The sequence below is a fragment of the Microtus oregoni genome, unplaced genomic scaffold (assembly GCF_018167655.1).
Source record: "Microtus oregoni isolate MIOR12 unplaced genomic scaffold, Mior012 000021F_ref0000039, whole genome shotgun sequence".
Classification (NCBI taxonomy): domain Eukaryota; kingdom Metazoa; phylum Chordata; class Mammalia; order Rodentia; family Cricetidae; genus Microtus; species Microtus oregoni.
Genome location: NW_024543080.1, coordinates 11,136,165 through 11,157,997, shown reverse-complemented (window position 1 = coordinate 11,157,997; position 21,833 = coordinate 11,136,165). Strand labels below are relative to the sequence as shown.

The following is a 21,833-nucleotide window of genomic DNA, read 5'->3' as shown; positions in this document are numbered from 1 at the left end:
GGAGAGAAAAAGAAGTGAAGAATGGGCTCATCTGTCAAAAAGCAACTAATGTATAAACCATTAAACCCCTATTAGGTCTTTCTAATACCAGAGGGCAATGTTGATCTGCTATACACAGAGCAACTGCTCAGAAAGTTTCTGTGCGCCTGAGAAACAGAAATGTCTCAATAGATGCTTCATAACCAGCGGCGTTTGGTGAATGTGATAAAAGATGACTTTCTAAAATAAAATGTTAGATATGAACATATGTTTATAGACTCAGAAGCATAACTTCTGCAAAGATGTATGGCACTCAACTAGAAAAATATTTAATATTGTTTGCTGTAACTATTTTTTATGACTATTGGGTCCATGGGGGTCGTGCAAAGATGAAGACAAATTACCAAAGTCTAATAAACCAAAAGCAAACTTATTTCCAGGAAAAAAATTAAAAATTTAAAAAGGAAATCTCCATGGGACACAAGAAGCTTATCAGCTAGCTGAGACTACAGCCAGAGAGAGACTTGTAAGGTTCTTTGCAAAGGTCTTTTGCAAAGGCCGGTTTTTGAACTCCTCCTTTTATAGCAAGCATTAGGCAATAACAAAAGAATTTTTACAATCTGAAGCTAAAACTCAGATACAAATTGATCTTCTTTGCAATCTTTTCTTAATAAGTTGTTTTCTTTTTGTTGTTGTTGTTCTTGTTGTTGTTGTAAAACTAGTGTTTAAACCATGTTTTTCTCTGGTTCTTGCTGATGGTGTTTATGGATCATTTATAAAACCAAAAAGTCAAAAGTCACATATATCCCATCATATAAAAAGTTAACTCAGCTCACATCAATTGCTGGTCATGAGTGGCCAGGGGGTTGTCTTAAGGATAACTATCAGTTTGCAGAGCTGATGCTCAGTTTGTAGAGGGATGCTTCAGTCTTGTAAACAGAGCTGCCAGTTGTAGAGCAAAGTAATCCACTGTGAATAGTTAATCCTTAAACTACTGAGAAAGTTGCCAGCAGCCTGTTCTTATTTCCTAGGCGTACAACTTTATATTTATTTATTTTTACTTATTTTTTGCACCTACATTTTTTTTCTTATTTTTGGACTCTTCAATGACAATAATTCTTTATTGTTAGACATTTGATTCTCATACATTACTTGCCTTGATTTTTGTTAAACTGCTCCTATGATGAATTAGACATTTTTTGACTTCTGAAAAAGTATTTTGCAACAACCCTCCCTCATTTACAAGTTAACAACTTTAGATACAATGAACTAATGAGGTTTCATCTGAGTTATTAATATTGTCTCTATTATTTTCTCAAGTTTAGACAGAGGGCCAGAAAATCAGTAGACCTTAAGGCAACAGTGTCTGAATAAATCACTTTATCTTTTCAATTTTATTTTATAAAGAAAAAGCAAAAACAGAAAAAATATGTAATGGAGAATGTATTCATATCCAGAGTATTTATTATTAGAAAGGCTGCCTTTGAGAAAAGCAACAAAATATACATTCATTTTTAAATGGTTTACTAATTTCCACCATGTAACCATTCCTGCCTTGACAGATTCAACCTATCAATGTGACTGTATTGAGCATGAAGAATGAAAAAATGCACAGAGCTGTTAAATGCTATTTATGCCACACAGAACAAAGATGTAAATCATATTGAGGGCATAGACAGTAAAATATTGCAATACAATTAGAAAAAAATGAAATTTGCATTTAGACTATATTATGTTTTTTAATATAATATTTTATTTACTGGTATATTAGTATAAGTAACTTTTAATAATAACTAAGTTAACCAATTGCAAAATTCTCAAAAATTTAATTTGGCCTTTGCAAATTTGTTTGGGTCCAGTCCAGCACACCATCATACAATGTGTTTATATATACTTTCTGGTATATATAATGCCAATATGTTTAAAAACTATTATTTTCCTTCATGCTAGAACAAGTGTATCTGACCGAGGAAGTAATTTCACAGTATTTTCCTTTATCTTTGCAGTACGTTGGCAAGTTAGACATAAAAGACCTTGTATGCCTTACTGACCAAAATTCAACTGAGAAGAGCTGTGCAAAATTCACTCTTGTTCTGCCTACAGAGGAAGTACAACTGAAGGTGAGTGAGAACAGCAGTCTATAGAGAGTTATAGGTAGCCTTGACCTTTTACTATCCAGTGGTTGGGATTACAGGGGGGCCGAGTCTTAATACTTCGCTAACATTTCCTGCCCTTTGCCAAGGACTACAGTGTTCTGAGTTACATTTTAGAAGGGCACACTGACTTGTTTAGTATACAAGCACAATGAAACCTTAGACTTCTGTCCTCTGACAAAGTCAAGGATCCCACGTGGTGTTTTTCAAGGTTGTCCCTGAATTAGCCTGGTGAACTAATTGCCCAACAATGAGAGTCATAACAAAGAGATCAGCTTGGAATTGGTAAAGATAAAATTGTGGAGGCTCTTGGGAAGCTGCTGGTTGACTCAGAGCTGTGAGGGTTAGAATGAAGCAAGCTCCCTGGAGAACTCTTGGACATGGAGTGAACAGTCAGAGGAAACAGACGCTGAGGTAGACAGTTGCTACTTTATACAAAGTCTGTGAAACAGGCCAGCTACTTAACCTCTTCGCTCATTTGTTTCCTGAATTATCAGTAAGTCTCTGCTCAAATGTAAGGCTCTCACTGTGGTCCACCTGGAACACTATCCAAATTGTAACCTTGTCTACCTAGCTGTTGTTGGCATCGGAATGAGGGTGACTCAATGGGCTCCTAAGATTGAATGCCTGGTCCCCAGTTGGTGAACTATTTGAGAAGGATTAGGAGTTGTGGCCTTGCTGGAGGAGGTGTGCCATGGAGGGTGGGCTTCGTAGTTTCAAAAGCCCACACCAGGGCTAGGCCAAGGATCCCACCCCCAGCCTGCTACCAGCTACTGTTCCAGTGCCGTGCCCGTCTGATTCCTGTAATGATGATCATGGACTAACTCTATAACCTGTAAGCAAGCCTGCAGTCAAATGCTTTCTCTTGTATGAGGGTTGTCTTACAACCATGATGTCTCTTCACAGTAACAGGACAGTGACTAAGACACCTGCCCTCTTGTCACATTATCGGTTTGCCTTACTCTGCTCTAGACTTTATATTTCCTAGTTGTTTCCTTCCAACAATATTAAATGCACTATTACATTGATTATTTAATCTTCCTTCTTGTATTCCTTTCTGGGTGTTTTTTTTTTTTTGAGACAGTTTCTCAACCGCCCGGACTGACCTGGAACTCATTATGTAGACCAGGCTGGCTTCAGACTCATAGATCTGCCCGCCTATCTCTCCAGAGTCCTGGGATTAAAGGTGTGCACCTCTATTGCACAGTACTTGCTATATTTCAAATTCCATGAGAACAAGGATCTTTGTTTTGTTCCCAATGCCTGTACTTAGCAATACACAATATTTATCTTTTAATTGAACTGATACATAAAACAACATTAAAAACACCTCTTGCTGAATTACCTTGAAGATTGTCAAAGAACAAAATTACACCTTTATATAAAGACCTTAATTAGTTTTATAGTCTACTCAAGAAACAGATGTCTTTTATTCTATAGAATAAAATATTATAGTCAGCTAAAAAGAAAAAAAATAAATTTATAGACAGGAAAAGCTAAAACAAATTTATAACCAGTAATAAAGTTAGTTGGTCATCTCAAACGTTTCTATGTAGGCAGAAATAGGATAGCAAAAGGTACAAAAATGACCGATTGTCATTAGATATCTGCAGGTCACTCTTTTGCATACAGAGGGAACAAAGTGAAATTGGTCTGTACGGGAGATGTGGCTGTTACGTTCCTTTCCCGATTTCCCGAGAAGGCCAGGCAACAGTTTTGCTTTAGTGATGTGGAACATTAGCACAGAAGACTCCATTTTCATTCTAGTGCGGACTATGCGGGACCTCAGTGCGGAAACCCAGAAACAACGACCATCTGTAATATTTCTTAAGCTGGCAGTGCCTGTGAAGTGCTTAGTACAGTAGCTAGCATTGGAAGTGCTCAAAAGTCATTGGCTGCTATTATTATTATCATTATTAGTCAAAGCAGCCTTTGAAGTTAAGAATTGGACCCTTTTACATTTGTTCCCCCAAATTTCAAGCAAGACAATGGAGGGAGTAGGCCGTAAGTAGCATACAGTAGAGATAAATTTACTAACATTTCATTTTTCAGTTAGGCAAAAATTTGTACAATTGTACTTGCTTAGTAAGTAAATAATTTAAAAGTATACGCTTCAGTTTTGTTCTAAGAAATTGTCTATGTGTGCAAATGATTTTTGTGTGTGAATGCATGTACATAATGCACAGTGAGTGTGTTGCACAGTGAGTGTGTGGAGGTAAAGGACAATCGTGGGTCCTCATCTTCTACCTTCTTTGTGACAGGGTCACTTAGTTGTTCAGTGCTGACAATGCCAGGTTAGCTGGAAGGAACTTCTAAAGATTCTCCTGTTTCTTCCCCGTATCTTGTCATAGGTACACTTCGATTATGTGTCTCACTGTGCCCATCTTTATGTGCTTCTGGGGATTTGAATTCAGCTCTTAACACTTGTGTAGCAAGTACTTTACTCATTGAACCATCCTACCTCCATCATTTATATCTCTGTTTATCTATTAAAATGGGCTGAAATAAATAAGAATAATATGTTATTTCTCTTTGCAGTGGATTTTACACAATGTGAGCCTTTTTTATTTTTGCAGTTTTAACTTTTGTGTTATTTTACAAAGTGCCTGAACAGAAGAATATGCATTTTTTGCCAGTCTTGCTAGTCTTTTCTTTTTTGGCATGCATATGTGCATGTGTGCACAGCTACTTGGATGTGCATGGATATACGTGTGGAGGTGCACATGCACATGCGTGTTTATGTATGGGGTGGCCAGAAGTTAGCAGCATGCACTTTTCTCATTCACTTCCACCTTATACACTGAGGCAGCACCTCTCACAAGGACCCATGGGCTTCTCGATTCGGTTAATCCAGCTAGCCAGCTTGCTCTAGAGATCCTCTGTATTCCCCTCCCAGGTGCAGGGATTACAGCTGAGCTGCCATACCTGCTTGTCATTTTCCTCAGGTTCCAGAGGTCCGAACTCTTGTATGACAAATGCTTCACCCAAAGAGCCATCTCCTTAGCCTGCAATCTTGTAAGCTTGTGATGGCACACCTTTCTCGTCATATAACCATCATGTGAAATTCTCGTTCCTCTTAAAGTTAGCACAGATCATTCATTAACTATACATTTTCTCCTCTTCCTTGTTTTCATCTTTAGACAGAAAACACAGAAAGTGGGGAAGAATGGAGGGGCTTCATTCTTACAGTAACAGAGGTAAGAAGGCCATTCAATTCTTCTGCTGAACCAGGTCTCAACAGCCCTTGGTGGCCTCAAACTTACCATCCTCTTGTCTCAGCCTCCCAGGTGATGAGATTACCATGGTGAGTCACCATTCCCAGCAGAAGATCATTACAGCCTGCTGATTTATTTGTTGGCCCAACAGTTTCTAACATCATTGCAACTGTGTACACTAAAGTGGTTGAGGCTATGAAAACTAGAAAAGGCCGATAGTAATCCATGCTTTTATTTCTGAAAGTTACATTTTTATTAAGTGGGTTGAGAAACTAAAGACACTCAGCAAACTCCCGAGCCCATGTCATCGTGAGATAATGGTATTGGTGAGCAGGGAACGAGGGAGATCTACTTATGACATCTTTAATCTTTTTGGCTGTAAGCCTTAGGCTTTATGGCTAAGTCCTACCTCCTTATTATTTTTTTAGCATGGAGGTTCTTTGTTTAGGCTGACGTTTGTAGTTTTTGTAGTTTATTATAAAAATAATCTCCATGATTTCTCTTCTAAATTTAGGAAATGCTATACTGCACTGGTTTTGTGAATGAAATAGACAACATGAAAGAGAGAAACCATCAAAATGAAAAATCATCTTTAAACACATGTTACATGTGTTTTAAAATAAAAGGAAGCTTACCTGCTCAATGGCAGCATTTTATCAGAGGCAAATAGTAAGGCCCATTGCTCAGAGTGAGCCTACTGCAGCAGGATAAAGGACCGTTAGTTTGACTAAAGCCACAGCAGCAACTGTCTTCAAAACATGAGGTACTTTGGTCACAAGCGCCATATTAACTTAAGACACCATGCTCTTTAAAACTTTTCGAGGAAATAAAAAGTTTCAGGTTAGGTTCAAATGACCATTCTACCCATGTGAGTTCTGAACAAAGCCTTTGTGGTCATAAAATAGGCTGGACTCTTTAACAAGATATTGGTGATGATTCTTTGTATCAACCACCCTTTTACAGGAAAATGGGTGGAGCTTCAACTGCCAGAGAGGGTGTCCCTCTGAGGCCTTAAAAGAGATTTTTAAACATGAGACGGGCATATGCCTGGGGCTGGAGAAGAGACAGGAAAATTGTGTTTTCTCCCTCTTACAGAAAGGTCCCGAAGGTTGCCATTGGGTGTCTGTAAGCACCCCAAGGGTACGTGACTAGGCATCCACACTGAACCCACAGGAAAAGTCTTGATATCTCTTTTTGACTCACTGATAATATTTGAAGTTTTGGCCATTTCTGTTATATTTTTCCTCTTTCAAAGATAGAAAGAAAGGTTTTTAAATCAAACATTGACATATTTTGTAATATAAAATATATGTCATGTGAATTTTTAAGTTAAGACACTTTGTCTTTTATTTTATACTCTGTAAATACTTGGGGCACAGTATCAAATCACCATATGTGAATAAATCATTTGTAAAAATATTCCACTGCACTGACTCTTCTTCCAAGAGAGCATAATGAAGCACTAGACCGGGGATGAAAGCAATTCAGCAGGACAGATTTGGGTGACTCAATCAAAATCGCACTTCCAGAAGGGAAAAACAACAAAACAAAAGCATGCCGAGAAATAACAACATGCTAAAATATAAATGGACGCTATAAACAGACCACAGTGTAGAGCTGCTGCTCCTACGCCCATCTCAAACCCATGTTTGATAATGACGTATCATCTCCCTCCCTGGAGCTCCGAAGCCTCTGGGGCATTGCTAAGAGAATGAGTTCAGGATAAGAAAAGAGAGATTGGTTGCTACTTAGCTCTCAGGAAAAAAGTAGGTGTGCTTTGTTTGCTCTGAGGCCAAATCAAAACAGAAGACTTCAGCCAGGCACAGTAGTGGTGCACACCTTTAATCCCAGCACCTGGGAAGTAGAGGCAGCTAGATCTCTGTAAGTCTGAGGCCTACCTGGTGTACAGAGTGAGTTCTAGGACAGCCAGGGCCACATAGAGAGACCCCGCCACAACAGAGAACAAAGAACAAGCAACAAACAAAACTGAAGACTTCTTAGAAGAAAGTTGGACACACCCTACAGGTTCTAGTCCATACAGGGCCAGTTCTAGGATGTCCACGTTAGACTGAAATCTTCTATTTACTATTCTATCCATTCACCTCTGATAAGTAACTAAAACTCCTCAGGGCCAACAAGCTCATCTTTACTAAAGCAGTATGCTGCTTAGCTATGGTTGTTGTTTGCCTACTGTGCTAACTGGTTTCAGCTGTCCGTTCCTCAACACGTGTCACTTCTACCGGGGCAAGTGATTAGACTGCATGAAGTCTTAGAGAGAGAAAAGAAAAGAAGGCTTGAGACAGAGCGGTTGCCAGTTATGCCTGCAGAGAGAGAGAAGGAGCCGGAGCAAGATGATGTGGATGTACCGAACCCTATGCCAGCGTAAGTCCACAAATGACTGGTTCATTCATTTATTAAGACTAATTTCTAATTATCAGGTAGCGTTGCCCACTTGAACTTGTTACATGACAGGTAGTATTTTGGGGATATTTAGTCTCTGAGCGTAGGTCACATTTCCTCTCCTATGTCAAGATCTGCATTGTGCACACTTGAACTAACCTTACCACAGAGGAAATCCCCTTCTACCCACATATCTAGACTAAATACATATCTTTCCGGAGCTCAAACCTAAATTAAAGTTTCTGTGAAGAAGGAAGGAAAAGATGCGTATTTGTGGCTCCATAATTGGATATTTCTCATCACTAATACCAAATCTTTTTTTTTTTTTTTTTTTTTTTTTTTTTTTTTGGTTTTTTGAGACAGGGTTTCTCTGTGGCTTTGGAGCCTGTCCTGGAACTAGCTCTCTAGACCAGGCTGGTCTCTAACTCACAGAGATCCGCCTACCTCTGCCTCCCAAGTGCTGGGATTAAAGGCGTGCGCCACCATCGCCCGGCAATACCAAATCTTTAAAAAAAAATCTTAGACTATTGAATTCAGTTGATTGATCAGTGAGCATTGAACTTGGCCTCTGAGGAAAACCTTGTACAAAGTGTTCAAAACAGTAATGGAACAGCATCTGGATTCTGGAGCATCCTACATGTGTCTTTTGATTGCTGAAAATATTATAGGTCTTATCTTCTGGAAATCTTGGTGCTCTTGTCATTAAAGCGTGTCCTGGCTCCATCTCTGACATTAGGTTCTAATGTACAGTCTTCCTTACTAAAGCCACTGGAACTTGCTAATCAATATTGTTAGCTTAAACTAGACAAGTGACCAACTCACAGAATAAAAACAAGATGGACTGCTTTTTGTTTTTTTTCTCCAAGACAAGAAGTAATGTGCTTAGTACAGAAGAATAAAGAGAAGAGTAAAACTAATTCTTGTCACAACACTTGAAGATGTTTACTGCTAAACATTTGGATGTATAACATACAAAGTTGTACAGGGTTACTATATTTCACTAAATATAGCATGTATTATAAAAACAACAAGTGCCTAATTTCTTAATTTTGTGTCTAAAAATACTACTGGTGCCATTTTAACACAAATTATAAATCAAGAGTGGTGGGCATGTTTTTAATCGGGGTCTCTGAGTTCAAGAACAGCCTGGTCTACAGAGCGAGTTTCAGGACAGCTGGGGCTATATGGTTATTCAGAAAAATTATTCCTCAAAAATACCAAAGACAGCCGGGCAGTGGTGGCGCATGCCTTTAATCCCAGCACTTGGGAGGCAGAGACAGGCGGGTCTCTGTGAGTTCGAGGCCAGCCTGGTCTACAAGAGCTAGTTCCAGGACAAGAACCAAAAAGCTATGGAGAAACCCTGTCTTGAAAATTTAAAAAAAAAAATAGATCCGCAAGGAGAGTCTTGGGATGTTCTGGAGTCCTGAAAGAAAGCACCAACAAATTAATCAAAGACCCTGTTGTGAACTGAGACTGGGGATATGCTGTTAGCTGTCACAGGTTTTCAATAGTAAACATGATTATACATGGATTGGTAGATTTCTTTTCATGTTCTCTTTGCTTAAAAGGTAACTCTGTATCTCTCGAGGTGTTTAGCATTATTTTCAAGTAATGATCTTCATTAGTTTTTCAAAAATCTGTCTTCCTTTTCATCTCACCTTCGCAGATGTTTTTATGCAGTTTCCCGGAAAGAAGCAACCGAGATGCTGGAGAAGAATCCTTCTTTGGGAAATATGATCCTGAGGCCTGGCAGTGACAGTAAAAACTACTCCATCACTATCCGACAGGAGATAGAGTACGTTCAGTTAATCTGGCTAGCATACTGTTAGGAGCATGGTATTCTGGTCAGTACCTGGTACGTGCTCTGCTAAGGCAGCAAATGTAAGCACAAGCCTGAGAAGTAGCGTGGCACAAGCAAATCTCGCTCCTTACAGGGAATGAAGAGAACAGATCTGGGATTGCTGCTGTTTTCATAGACAGTGTTCACAAAGGCACTCAGTTAATGTAAGCAGAGACTCGAAGGAAGTGGGGGACCAAACCATGCTGGTAGCTGGGGAAGACCGTTCCAGGCAGCCAGTGCACATGTCCAGAAGTAGAATACTTCTCTTGTTCAGGAAGCAGGAAGTGTCTGCATACTTTACACCTATAAGGCCTACTGAAGAGCCTCTTGCTAGTATAGAAATATTTGTAAAATGATTTACCTTTGATAAAGCCAGTAATACTTAGATGTGCTTAGATGCAAATGTCAGGGCAGAAGAACTAGCTCCTTCAGGAAAGGGCTTGCTTCGCAAATGTGAGACTCTGAATTCAGTCTCCAGAGAGAGAGAGAGAGAGAGAGAGAGAGAGAGAGAGAGAGAGCGCTCCAAAAGAAGTACAAGTTAGAGCTGGCAGTGAATATGGCTTTTGACCCACACAGGCCTTTCTTTTTTCTGTTTTCTTCTTTTGAAGATTATAATATAATCACAACATTCCCAGTTTCCTTCTCTCTCTCCAAACCCTCCCATATAATCTTTTCCATTCTTCAAATTGAAGGCCTTTTTTTTTCACTGTTACTGCATGCATGTGTGTGTCTTCCGAAACACAACATATAAATATAATATAAATGTTCCTAATGGTTAGTGCATGCATATACACATAGATATTCCTTTATGTTACTTGCATGTATGTTTTCAAGGTTCATCGTTTGGCAGCGGACAACCAAATGATGTACTCTTCCCTGGGAAGGCCACTTCTCCCACTACAGATTTCCTCTGTGGTTGAGGCGTGCTGGGTTTAACCCTCCATACCCTTTGAGATGCCCATCGGTGTTGTCCATTTTCAGCCCAAGTTTGGGCTGTCCTCGCCCCTGGAAAAGCACCAGCTCCCAGAGTAGGAGAAACAAAGCAGAAAAATCACCCCTGTGCTCAGGGTTTAATATCTTCTACTTAATATGTCACTTGATTCTTAGAGACAGCAATCCGAGAGAGGATTAGAACTGGTCTCGCCAATGGAGAGCTTAATGTAAGTGGCAGCAACCCGAACTGTTGAGGAACACCTGTGTTTCCCACAAAACATTTTCTTTCAGGGAGGTTCCAGAAGTGATCAGCCATGCAAGTTGATGAGTGAGTCCGGTAAACACGAGCTGGGTAGGACAAGCTGGTTTACAAAGCAGAACATGAAAGTAACTTTCCTCCATGTGTTTACCAATCAGCCTTAGGAAGGAGGGCTCCTCTCAGGAGTAAACAGAGCTTGCCAGGGCCAAACCATCAGGTGATTCCTCTCAGAGCAGAGCCTCAGCTGTCTTTAGCCAGCTCCGTGGCACAAGAATTCAGAAGACATAAAGCTATTTTTACAACAAGCCTCAAACTTTGTTTTTCCCTTTGAAGTTGTTCCAACTAGGTGCCATTATAGTCAAGTAAGTCATTACTAGCTAAAGAGGAAGTAGAATATCTTTCCCCAAAATTCATTCTTTTGCAAAACTTGAGATCAAGAACTAAGAAAACATATTTAGAGCCACATATAAAGCAATGCTCTTCTTTAAAGACTGGCTTCTCTTTTTCTGTCTCATTTGGGTTCACTTGTAGTTCCTCTGACTCAGCCTTTTACGTGCTGGGATCACAGGTGTGTGCCGCCACCTCTCATTTTTTATATCATAACCAGAATGCTTCAAACAGCAAGTTTTATCCATTTTGCTTTTTCCTTTGCAAACCAAACCAAAACAACAGTTGGAATAAAAGTAGTCTAAAGGGAGAGACAAAGCCTGTGAGACTTCAGGGCCACTACTTCTCTGCATCACCTTTGACGTCAGAATCTATTCCCATTACTCCAAAGTCCCAAGAGCTTCTGCTGACCCCTGTCTGCTTTCATCTCGCAGCTTCCCCAAGAACTGATTATGTGATGGGATGGTTATTACCAATAATCATCGTCCCATCATATGATGACCTTTGTGTACCTTGTGTTGAGTGCTACAGACATTTCCTACAGGCACAAAAGAATAACTGAGACACATAGCATTTCCCACGCTTTACAAACTAGAGTGGCAGAAAACAATAAATATTATCTACATATTAAGTGTAGATAAAATAAGTATAATTTAGTGTGTCCTTAAATATGTCAAGGAGCGTACTAGGGATTTTGCAAGTTATTAGCCCACAAGAACCCTAAGAGGTAAAGCTTTATCATCTCCATTATGTAGACTAAAAACACACATGTGCATGCACGTGTACGCACACACACATATTCTGTCACAAATACACACTCACACATACATACACACACCTACTCACACACATGATAAGGGATGTGTAGAGAGCACATATGACAGAAACTGAGTTTAAGCCAACTGTCCTGTCTCCCAAAGGGTAGCAGTCATTTTTTTCCCAGCATACAGGAGTTCTAATTGAAATTGAAGAGAGTTTTCAACGGGAACTTTCTGGTTACAAAGATATTTTCCTGATGGGGTTATGATAAAGTCAGAGCCAACCATCTTGAACAGGCGCATGTAAGGTGCCCTCTCTCCAAAGACTTTCTCTGCCAGTCTGGACCTGATTCGTGACCTTTTATTGTTAAGGAACACTTCTTTTGAAGTGAGAAGCTTGGCTAAGGCTTATGTCACTTTGAAAGCAGCCCACTGAGATTAAAGATTTTCTTTCCGATGTGGTGTCCAGGGGAGCAGAGATTTGGATGTAATGGAAGATGAGGAGTGTCCCGTATAGGAAGGACACTCGTACAGTTTAGCCCTCGTGGAATATGAACTGGACGTGGGAAAGTTGTGGTTCCAAAAAGAAGGTGAAAAGACCCATAGACAAGTTAAACTTCATAATTTTCCTTAGCTTCAGAATATGAGGCAAATATTGAACTAGTTCAAATAAATGACACCATAATACATGCTGTTAATATGTCACCATTAGAAAACATTTGGGCAAAACACAATTGTCATGTGAACCAAATAAGTTCAAGACCAACATGCTTCTATGCAAAACTAACTGCCATGGACACTGACTTCTCAGCTCACAGCAGACAGCAGTATGAGATGAGGCCTGGATATTGTTCGATCCTGCTTTATAAATGATGCGTTTATAATGTTGGAACGCAGTGATGAGCACAATGGGATTTTTTGCTCCGAAGCAGTTCATAACAAAATCTTACCATTTGGGGTGGTAACAATTCAGGGTGATATTTTTAAAGGGGAAGACCTGAAGATATTTCTGCTGTATTTACATTCCCAACCACCTGTTATTTAGCAGCCGACATTTTCCCGTCATTATGAGATCCACAAAGTTAGCAGCAATGGAGGACAGCATTTGAGCTTGCACAGCGACAGCTGGTGAGGGCTACTTGGTGGGATTGGTGATGAGGTGGAGTACAAGGCTATTTTAATTCTTTTTACTTTCCTTTTAGTAGAATGGGTACATTATTTAACTTATATATGCCCACAAAAGATCTTTTTACTCCTTTGGGTTTTGGTTTACTTTATTTTATTTTTTATTTTTAGGGAGTGGATATTATACATGTTAGGCAAGTGCTGAACCTGGACTACATCTCTACCCTGGACTACACCTCTACTCTGGCTACACCCCTACCCTGGGCTACATCCCTACCCTTTCATAAGATTTTATAGGTTACGGACTGAGAAAGTTTTAGTTTTTATTTTCACCTATTCTTTTCTCGTTTGCCAATGTAGTGGCTCAGCTTTTTTACACCCCCTCATGTATTACCATTTGTCTCAAAAATAAAGTAATCCCAATGAAGAAACAGGATGCTCTAGCCTAAGCCATAGCTGTAGATGTACAGATTTACTACACAGCGCACATTCTCCATTTATTAAGCTTGCGTTGACTCAACTGTATAACCAAAAGAAGGCCAACCTTGTGCTTCATTTTAGAATGCCAAGAATCAAACACTACAAAGTAATGAGCGCTGGAAAGAACTACACCATCGACCTGGAAAAACCCGTACGTAGCCATCTCTTTGTTGCTGATAAATTTTCTCCTGTTGCTTTCCAAACCTACCTTAGAAACTGCAGAGGGAAGTGGGAACGCAGAAGTCTTCCTCAGGAACAGACACGGTCGTGGTAGAAGGGAGATGGGTACCTTTAGGTAAGACAGAAAGGGTGAGCGCCTCGCCAGCTCAGGCAGCTGAGATGGACTAGAAGAGAGCCTGCTTCTACAAGCGCCTTCCCCTCCACTTTCTCTGCAAATGATTACTCAATATAACTGCTTCAGGGAAAGAAAAGCGTTTTATGAAGGGTCAGTATAATATCCTCTATTTACAAATACTCAAATGAGCCTATATCTGAAGGGAGGCAATCTCAGTGCCCTGTTTTCTAATACCTACCACGCAGAAGTCCAACAATGCCCTCTTAACAGCAGTGTACTGGAAGGACCGGTTTCTTCTTTGTCTTCATCTCTTTTTCAAGCTTAGTTATTATATTATGGAGCTAACGACAGGCCGTCTTCTCTCTCCCCCAGCACAATGTCTGGTGCACAGCCAAGTAACTTACACATGCAATTTAATCTTTTCTATCTCCATGAGATATATTATGCCTATTATACAGGGAGTAAACTGACATTTAAACTAGTCTCAGGCATTGAAAAGGTGGTGATGTGGCCTGAGGTTCTTTAAAATTAGCTCCTGGTTTCTCTAGGTGCATTGTATAGTAATGTATAGGTAGAATTCCTCACGTTTTGACTATAAGGCTCACAGAGACACTGTTGTCCAGCTCACATTAGTAAAGACTGGCTCCAGAACTTCTCAGGTCCACATCTATGGATCCAACTATGTATCTCAGTCCATCGTAAACTCAAGGTCTTCTGTTCCCCAAGTGCTGGGATGAGTGGTGTGCACCAACCAGGCCTGTCTCCAACTGAGCTTTGTAAGCAGAGTTCTAACAAATGAGGCAGAAGTCTAGGAAGGGGCATCCATAAAACCATGTGACCAGAAGGGGTTCCGGTAAGGACCAGTGTAACTAGTGCACCTTTGCAAGTGGAGACCTGCACTTCTTGTGGTTAGCCTCTACAGTCTGCAGGAGAAGGAAAATAAACAGTCTGGCTAGTTCCTTCACCTTTCAAACTCCTCTGTTACCCTGCCCTTCAACCAGGTTGCATTTTTTTAATTTTAATTTTTTGGTTTTTCAAGACAGGGTTTCTCTGTAGCTTTGGAGCCTGTCCTGGAACTAGCTCTTGTAGACCAGGCTGGTCTCGAACTCACAGAGCTCCGCCTGCCTCTGCCTCACAAATGCTGGGATTAAAAAGGCGTGCGACACCACCGCCTGGCTTCCAGGTTGCATTTTAATGACTTATTTTACTTCAAGATTATTTGGGATATTCAGGTTTAACCAGATTTCACTTGTATAAAAGTATTGAGTTATAGGGTAGAAAGATTTTAGTGACACACAGACCCTTGTTACAATGAAGGATTAAAATGCTTAAAACTTCACTGGGGTTTCTAGTAGAGAAAACCTATTGTGCCCAACTTAAGAAAATATAATATCAGTCTATAAAAGATTCTTCTTATAACCATTTTAGAGGCTAGCAATTTTTAGGGACTAAGAAACATTTGGTTATGGAGTGGCCATGTTTTTTCTTGTTTGCCTATTGAAATTCCAGTATTAGGAAGAAATTAAATTGGCCTAAAATGAGCCATTTTTCTATTTTAATTGTGAGAAGGCAAAGTACTTAAATGTTGTTCACCAGACTGTACCCAATACTAAGAGTATTTCCTCACTAAAGAATGACCGAACAGTCCTTAAAAGGGATTAAACAGACATGGCTAAGAGAATCATTGCTGTTCAACAAGTCATTGAAGTTTGATGTCTACCCGATCTGACTGTCTGGAGGTCAGGACATACACAACAATCCCCACTAGAGTACAGGGGAGCATCTCTTGTTTCTCTTTAGCTGAGCACTGAGCCATCTCTCCCTTTCTTTCCCACAGGTAACACTCCCAAACCTTTTCAGCGTCGTTGACTATTTTGTGAAGGAGACGCGAGGGAATCTGAGACCATTCATACATTCAACTGATGACAACCTCGGTATGGTTTTCACTTTACAGCTGCATCGAACAAAAAACAAAACCCAAAGTACACCACAGGACAAACTAAAAATTTAAAATGTAAAGCTCTCCATTTGGCAATCATCTTTGTCAGAATCTGGAGGGGCGGGGGGATCTCCTTCCACACAGTCTATGAGGCATGCATTGTGATTATTAACCTCATTCCATCATTCTATCCTTCTTTATCAAACAAGTTCAGGGACACTAGGAGAAAACAAAACAATATAGACTCCTGGGTAGCAAACAGGAAATATAAAGGGATGGGCCCACAATCATGTCAGATGCTTGGGCCTGGGTAGAATGCATGAGAGTAAGCAAGGGCTGTGGGGATTGGCCATTTGGGAGTAAATGACCTACTAGAGTGCTATTCTATTACAAAGGTAAAGAAGCCAGATGGCAAGGACCCAGGAGTGAGCAGATGGTGAGGAACTACTGTCACAAGTTATAGCTGAGGCCAGCTTCAAAATTGGTGGGCTTCTTTTTCACACAGGAAGAACTTTAAAACAGTGGTAGGTAGCCGTCCACTAAGCTGAGCAATGAGACCTGCGTCAACAGTACAGTTCACACGTTCATTACATTGGCTCCATCTGCATTCTCGTTTCACCATAGCGAGGCAAGCTAGACTCGCTCATCTTCCCCGGTCCTATCCAACAGTCTACATGTAGTCACTGGGCAAGCTCTGAGCAGAAGAGGCTAAGCGTCTCCAGCTAGATTGGGGTTCATTCAAAAATAGTTTCTTTTCCTAGATGTTATAAAGAAAAACTTTGTCTATCAAGGGCATATCTGCAAAGTCTCATGACCAAAAACAACAGTAGGTTTAAAAGTCTAAGTTCTTAAGATATCACTATCTTTGGATGCTACCTAAAATACAAAAAGTACAAGAGCTCAGAGTCTGCAGGAATCTTAGGTAAATGACCAAGTGCGATCTTCATCTGTGTGGTCCTCTGTACACTTAGCAGAGGAAGTATATCTAAGATGTGGTCACACAGTTTGCTTGGCAAGGACTCTTATGGTATTCATGACTCTTGAAGCAACACGGTTCACTGGATTCTTGTTCTAAAAAATTCTTCCTGAGTCTGAAACATTGTTTCATCTTCTGCTATGTGAATCTAATTGCAGGCTTTGAAATACTATTAAAATAACTATGGCATTTCCCCTTAGTGTTTCAACCTGCTCTTTGAGTTACTGGTTCCTGCAGCCCCCTTTCCTCTCATCCCTAACTTTCTCTCTGTGTTGTCTAGCTTCTGAAAACTTCTCATAACCCATGATCCTAAACATGGACACACAACTATACACATAGTCAACATAATACATTGCTTGGTATGTATGCGGGAAAACACACCTACCAGAGTTCTGTGAAAGAATGACTTTTTAAAACAACATCTCTCCAAATCCTTGGGATTTCTTAATAAAATTTGGAGCATGTAGAAAATTCATTGTAACGTTCCTCATCCCTGGATATTATTCTGTCAATTAATTATTCAACCCTGTAGAACAAACCACCTCTGCAACGGCTAAATGAATAACTATTTCATTGGTTCATTGTTCTACAGATGAGAAAATTTGATTGGATTTGATTGGTGAGCTTTTCTGGTCTTTGTCACTCACATAGGCTCCAGCTTAACGGGAAATTGAAACTGACTTTGTCATTCCCTCCTAAGTGCTTGTATTATGGGCCATGTGCTCCCACACCTGACTTCTTGAGACTTTACTATAGGATTCCTGGTATGATAGCCAGCGTTAGCTTTAGCTCATGTTTCTCAATGTGTATTTGTTCTTACAGTACTGGCTGGAGCATCCGAAACCTCCTTCCCTTGCTCCCAGCTTTTGGGGGAAAACTTCCATGTTTCATTACTAAGCATGATTGTACATTTTTCTTCTTCCTCCTCTTCCTCCTCTTATCCCAGAATGAAGCAAGTTTCCTTAACAATTGCTACTTTCTGAAATGGCATTTTATTCAGATTGCATGGATAGATGCTGAAATTTGTGAGTTGCTTTTTTTTTTTTTTGCATCTGTCCTATATGATGATCACATATAGAGTTTTTCCTTAATTGGTTAATATGGTGAGGTATACTAAGTTTCAAACCTTACATGAAACCCACTTGATTATACTGTATTAAGTGTTGGCTTTGCATAATAAGCCAAAATATGCTTGCTTGTTAGAAATACTATGTTTTGTTAAGTGAATTTATTTCTAATATTCTGCCTTCTAAGTTTCAGTATGGTTTTCATTCCACCTTAGATGCAGGGGCCTTATGCTCAGGCTGGGGAGGACCCTGCATGTGCTCTCTAGTGCTCTCCCGACAAGTTAAAAACAAATGTAGTAGCTTTACAGTCCATGGGATAGCTCCATCTGCTTGCTTTCTTACTGACGTGTGTGTCTCTCTGTGTGCGTGTTTTCTGTAGAATTTCCAATTTTCTTTCTTTTTTTCTTTTGGTTTTTTTGAGACATGGTTTTTCTGTTTAACAGCCCTGGCTGTCCTGGAACTCACTTCAGAGACCAGACTCACCTTGCACTCGGTATCTGCCTGCATCTGTCTCCCGAGTACTAGGATTAACAGCATGCATCACCATGCCCGGATCAATTTTCTGACTTTCTCCCAATTAATTTTAGGTTCCACTTGGACAATCTGAGTATTATTGTTGGGAGTCTTTGAGTCCTTCTAAAGTCTCTGCAGCACTTACTTGCTTTAAATAGGCAATTATTCTGGCTAGGGTGAAGCAGCTGTCTCAACTACTATGGGAAGAAGCTCCAAGTCAGTTACCTTAGCTATGCTGCTTTAGGTTTGTACATCTCAAGATGTTGTCCTAGGGCAATGGTCCATACTGCAGCTTGGAGCTCAGAGCCTTCGACACACCACATTGTCAGCTATCATTCATCAGCTAATGGAGGTTTAGTTTGTTTCCTAATAACACTAGGTGGCGCTCTCTCCCAGTTCTTACCTCTAGGATGTCTCTAACTGTCCTAAGGATCACTGCTCTGTCTAGGTAAAAGAAGTGGCCTGAGAGCTTAGGCAGGGCTGTCCTGCTGTCCTGTGATCTAGGGGCTGTGTCTCTTTAAACAAGTTAGAGAGAGAAAAAAAAAAAAACAAAGCAAAACACACATGCAAAAGCAAATCCCACTCCCTCAGTTCTCAGTTTCTTGGTTTCTATGGACAGAAAGGATTTTCTTTGGGGTGTTAGGACCAGGGAAGAAGAAAACAGACAATAAAAAAAAATAATTGAAAATGGACTGCTGACTTAAATTACATCAAATGATTTTGAAAAACAGACAACCAGCTTATTATCACTATGTGATTGAACTGGTTTGGTTTGCTTTGTGATCAAGAGTATTACTCAACCCCCTTGCATCTGGTTCGTTTGTTATCAGAGTTATTAACTAATAGGGAGAACAAGTGAATTACAGATGCCCAGGCAGCCTTTTCAAACCAGAAAAGCTTCTGGAGTGGACCATATTTAGATTTTCAAAAACAGAAAGAGAAGGAAAACAGGTCTTCCTGAGAAGGCCAACCCCTCAAAAGCTGCATTTTAAGAAAACTTTGTGGAATCTGGTGATCGTTTCTGGGACACAGGCTTGCTTGTTGAGGCATGGTGTGAATGCTAGAACACTTAGTCTAATGTCTAACCTTGAGTCTAGCTGTACTTAGGGGTTCAGGAATCTGGAGCTGTGGAACTGGCCAGTGCGTTTACATACATACTAATGAAAAGAACCTGGGATTGTCTTTGAGCCTTGCTACACTGTGTTAGTGTCCAGCTTTCTCTCCGATACCAAGAGGCAAGAGCAGCAATAGAAATAGAATAGTCAAGAGATATTCTCTCAATTTATTCTTCCCAATGCCAGAAATTACCACCTTAAAAGTCATTTCAAAATACAGCACGAAAGGTATACAGAACATTAAACTTGAGTATAATAAAATACATGATATTTGCAGTCCAGGGTACAAAAATATTAAAAGAAATCTGGATATTCTGCATCTAATTATGTAAAACTTAATAACACCACCAGTGTTTGGGGAACAAGCAAGAAAAACAACTCCTACTGAGAGTAGAGAAAAATTTGGTGCTACAGAATCGCTTCATTACCTAATCAAGACTTTCCACCCATAATTTCCAGGTCAAGAGCCCAACACAGAAAAGTGAGAAGCTGAAGAAAAATCCACACAAGGCATGAAATAAAGTGAAAACAGCCTCCATAGGTCTTGGTATTTATTGTTTTCAAAAGGAAGACTTTCACTTTTAAAGACAATTATCTCTGACCCTAAATCACTTGTTTGGGAACAAGAATAAAATAATGTAGCATGTAATTCCATTGTTTTATCAGTAGGAAATCAATTTACTGGTTACCACCAGCTGTCTGTAGAGTAACCTGACACATGCATTTCTCTGTACCAAGTGGGGAAAAATTACTTTCTAAAGCCAGGTTTTTGTTCCTCCTTGGCTTCATCTAAATACATTTCACGTATACAATTTGCATTGCAGAGTATCTAGTTCCCCTAAATCCTACATTATATTCTAAACTCTAACTAGGTTTTTGGTAAAATATGATTGGACAAATGAATCAAATGTAAGTCATTTAAACGATCTGGTTGGCGGCCACAGACATGAAATGAACTAGCAAATGTCCACCTGGTAGGAATGCCATATGCCACATATTATGTTCATGGAACTGCAATTCATTTTTATGTTTTTCCTTGAAGCTATCATTCTACTAGCTCAAAACTAAGCCGTATATCATTAAAGGATGATAAAATAAACACCACTTTCAAACGTGCATGTTGTGTGATGTTTTACTCTTTTTGACTTTTTGGGGTGCCCACCACCCAGCTCCCAAATAACACAAGAAGGCTTATTTTTAGTTATGAATGCCCAGCCTTAGCTTGACTTGTTTCTTGCCAGCTTCTCTTAAATTATCCCGACTACCTTTTGCCTCTGGGCTTTTAATCTTTCTCCATTTCTGCATATTTTCTTTCCTTCTTACTCCATCCATGAGTGACTGTGTGGCTGGCTCCTGACCTCCTCACCTAGTTTTCTTGTTCCTCTACCGCTCTCCCCTCCAAAGTTCTTCTATTTATACTCTCTGCCTGCCAGTCCCACCTATGCTTGCTCCTGCCTCGCTATTGGCCGCTCATCTCTTTATTAGAACCATCAGGTGTTTTAGACAGACACAGTGACAGCTTCCCAGAGTTAAACAAATGCAGTGTAAATGTCCCACACCTGAAAATAATATTCCCCAACACAGGTAGACGGTGATTCATTTCTTCAAAAATACAGATCCAAAATCCAGATTAGATCTCTTGAGTAACGCACTTTTTTCCCTTAGAAAACAAGTTCTTAAATTGATTTCCTTTTTTTTTCTCTCTCTCTCTTCCTCCCTCCCTCCCTCCCTCCCTCCCTCCCTCCCTTTCTTTTTCTTTTTTTGAGACAGGATTTCTCTGTGAAGCCTTGGTTGTCCTGTAACTCGCTCTGTAAACAAGGCTAGCCTCAAACTCACAGAGATTTTTATGGTCATAAAATTCAAGAATCACATAATTCAGAATGAAGTTATATAGTTTATATCCTATCCTTGGTTCAAATTATTAGGGTATTTAGCTTGTTTTTCTCACCTAAAAACAAAATGAAACCGCAAATAGGATAGAATGGAGTAAGATTCTCTTAGTTCCAACATCTTATAAAGATGCTAAGGGAGGTTAGACCACAGAGCAAAGGCTGTATGAGGCCAAAGAAGAAGATGGACACTTATGCTGAGCAAAAGGACCCTATGGGGGAAAAACAAATCAACCAGACATTTAACGACTTTCAGGCTCAAAACTGTGGGAATTTTCTTTCTGTTTCTTTATCCATCTATTTGTTATGGAACTCCAGTAAACTAATCTAAGGAGCTATCTTCTACGCCTCCCTTCAACTTGCTGAAATAGAATTTCTGAGGGTTGGTCCACAAGTTTGCCTTTTTAATATATGCCACAGGTAGTCGCTGCACACAACCAAGTTAGCGATTATCTTAAATTTCTGTGTAGGAATATATGCAAAATCAAGTAAGGCTGTCTTTTAAATGGA

The 21,833-nt window shown here is 39.9% G+C and overlaps 1 protein-coding gene across 2 annotated transcripts in view; it reads left to right on the top strand.

The window, feature by feature from the left end:
• The window catches only part of Stap1 (signal transducing adaptor family member 1), a 31,371-nt gene extending 11,305 nt beyond the window's left edge, over positions 1–20,066 (top strand). Inside the window, exons 3-9 of one of the 2 annotated variants that reach the window (XM_041671579.1) lie at positions 1,986–2,099; positions 5,273–5,329; positions 7,557–7,729; positions 9,414–9,542; positions 13,611–13,680; positions 15,662–15,763; positions 19,894–20,066. In XM_041671579.1, the coding sequence (XP_041527513.1) occupies positions 1,986–2,099; positions 5,273–5,329; positions 7,557–7,729; positions 9,414–9,542; positions 13,611–13,680; positions 15,662–15,763; positions 19,894–19,950 (702 nt within the window). In that variant the 3' untranslated portion in view covers positions 19,951–20,066. The remainder of the gene's footprint in view (positions 1–1,985; positions 2,100–5,272; positions 5,330–7,556; positions 7,730–9,413; positions 9,543–13,610; positions 13,681–15,661; positions 15,764–19,893) is intronic. The other variant, XM_041671580.1, reaches the window with a different exon arrangement.
• The last annotated feature ends 1,767 nt before the right edge of the window (positions 20,067–21,833 follow it).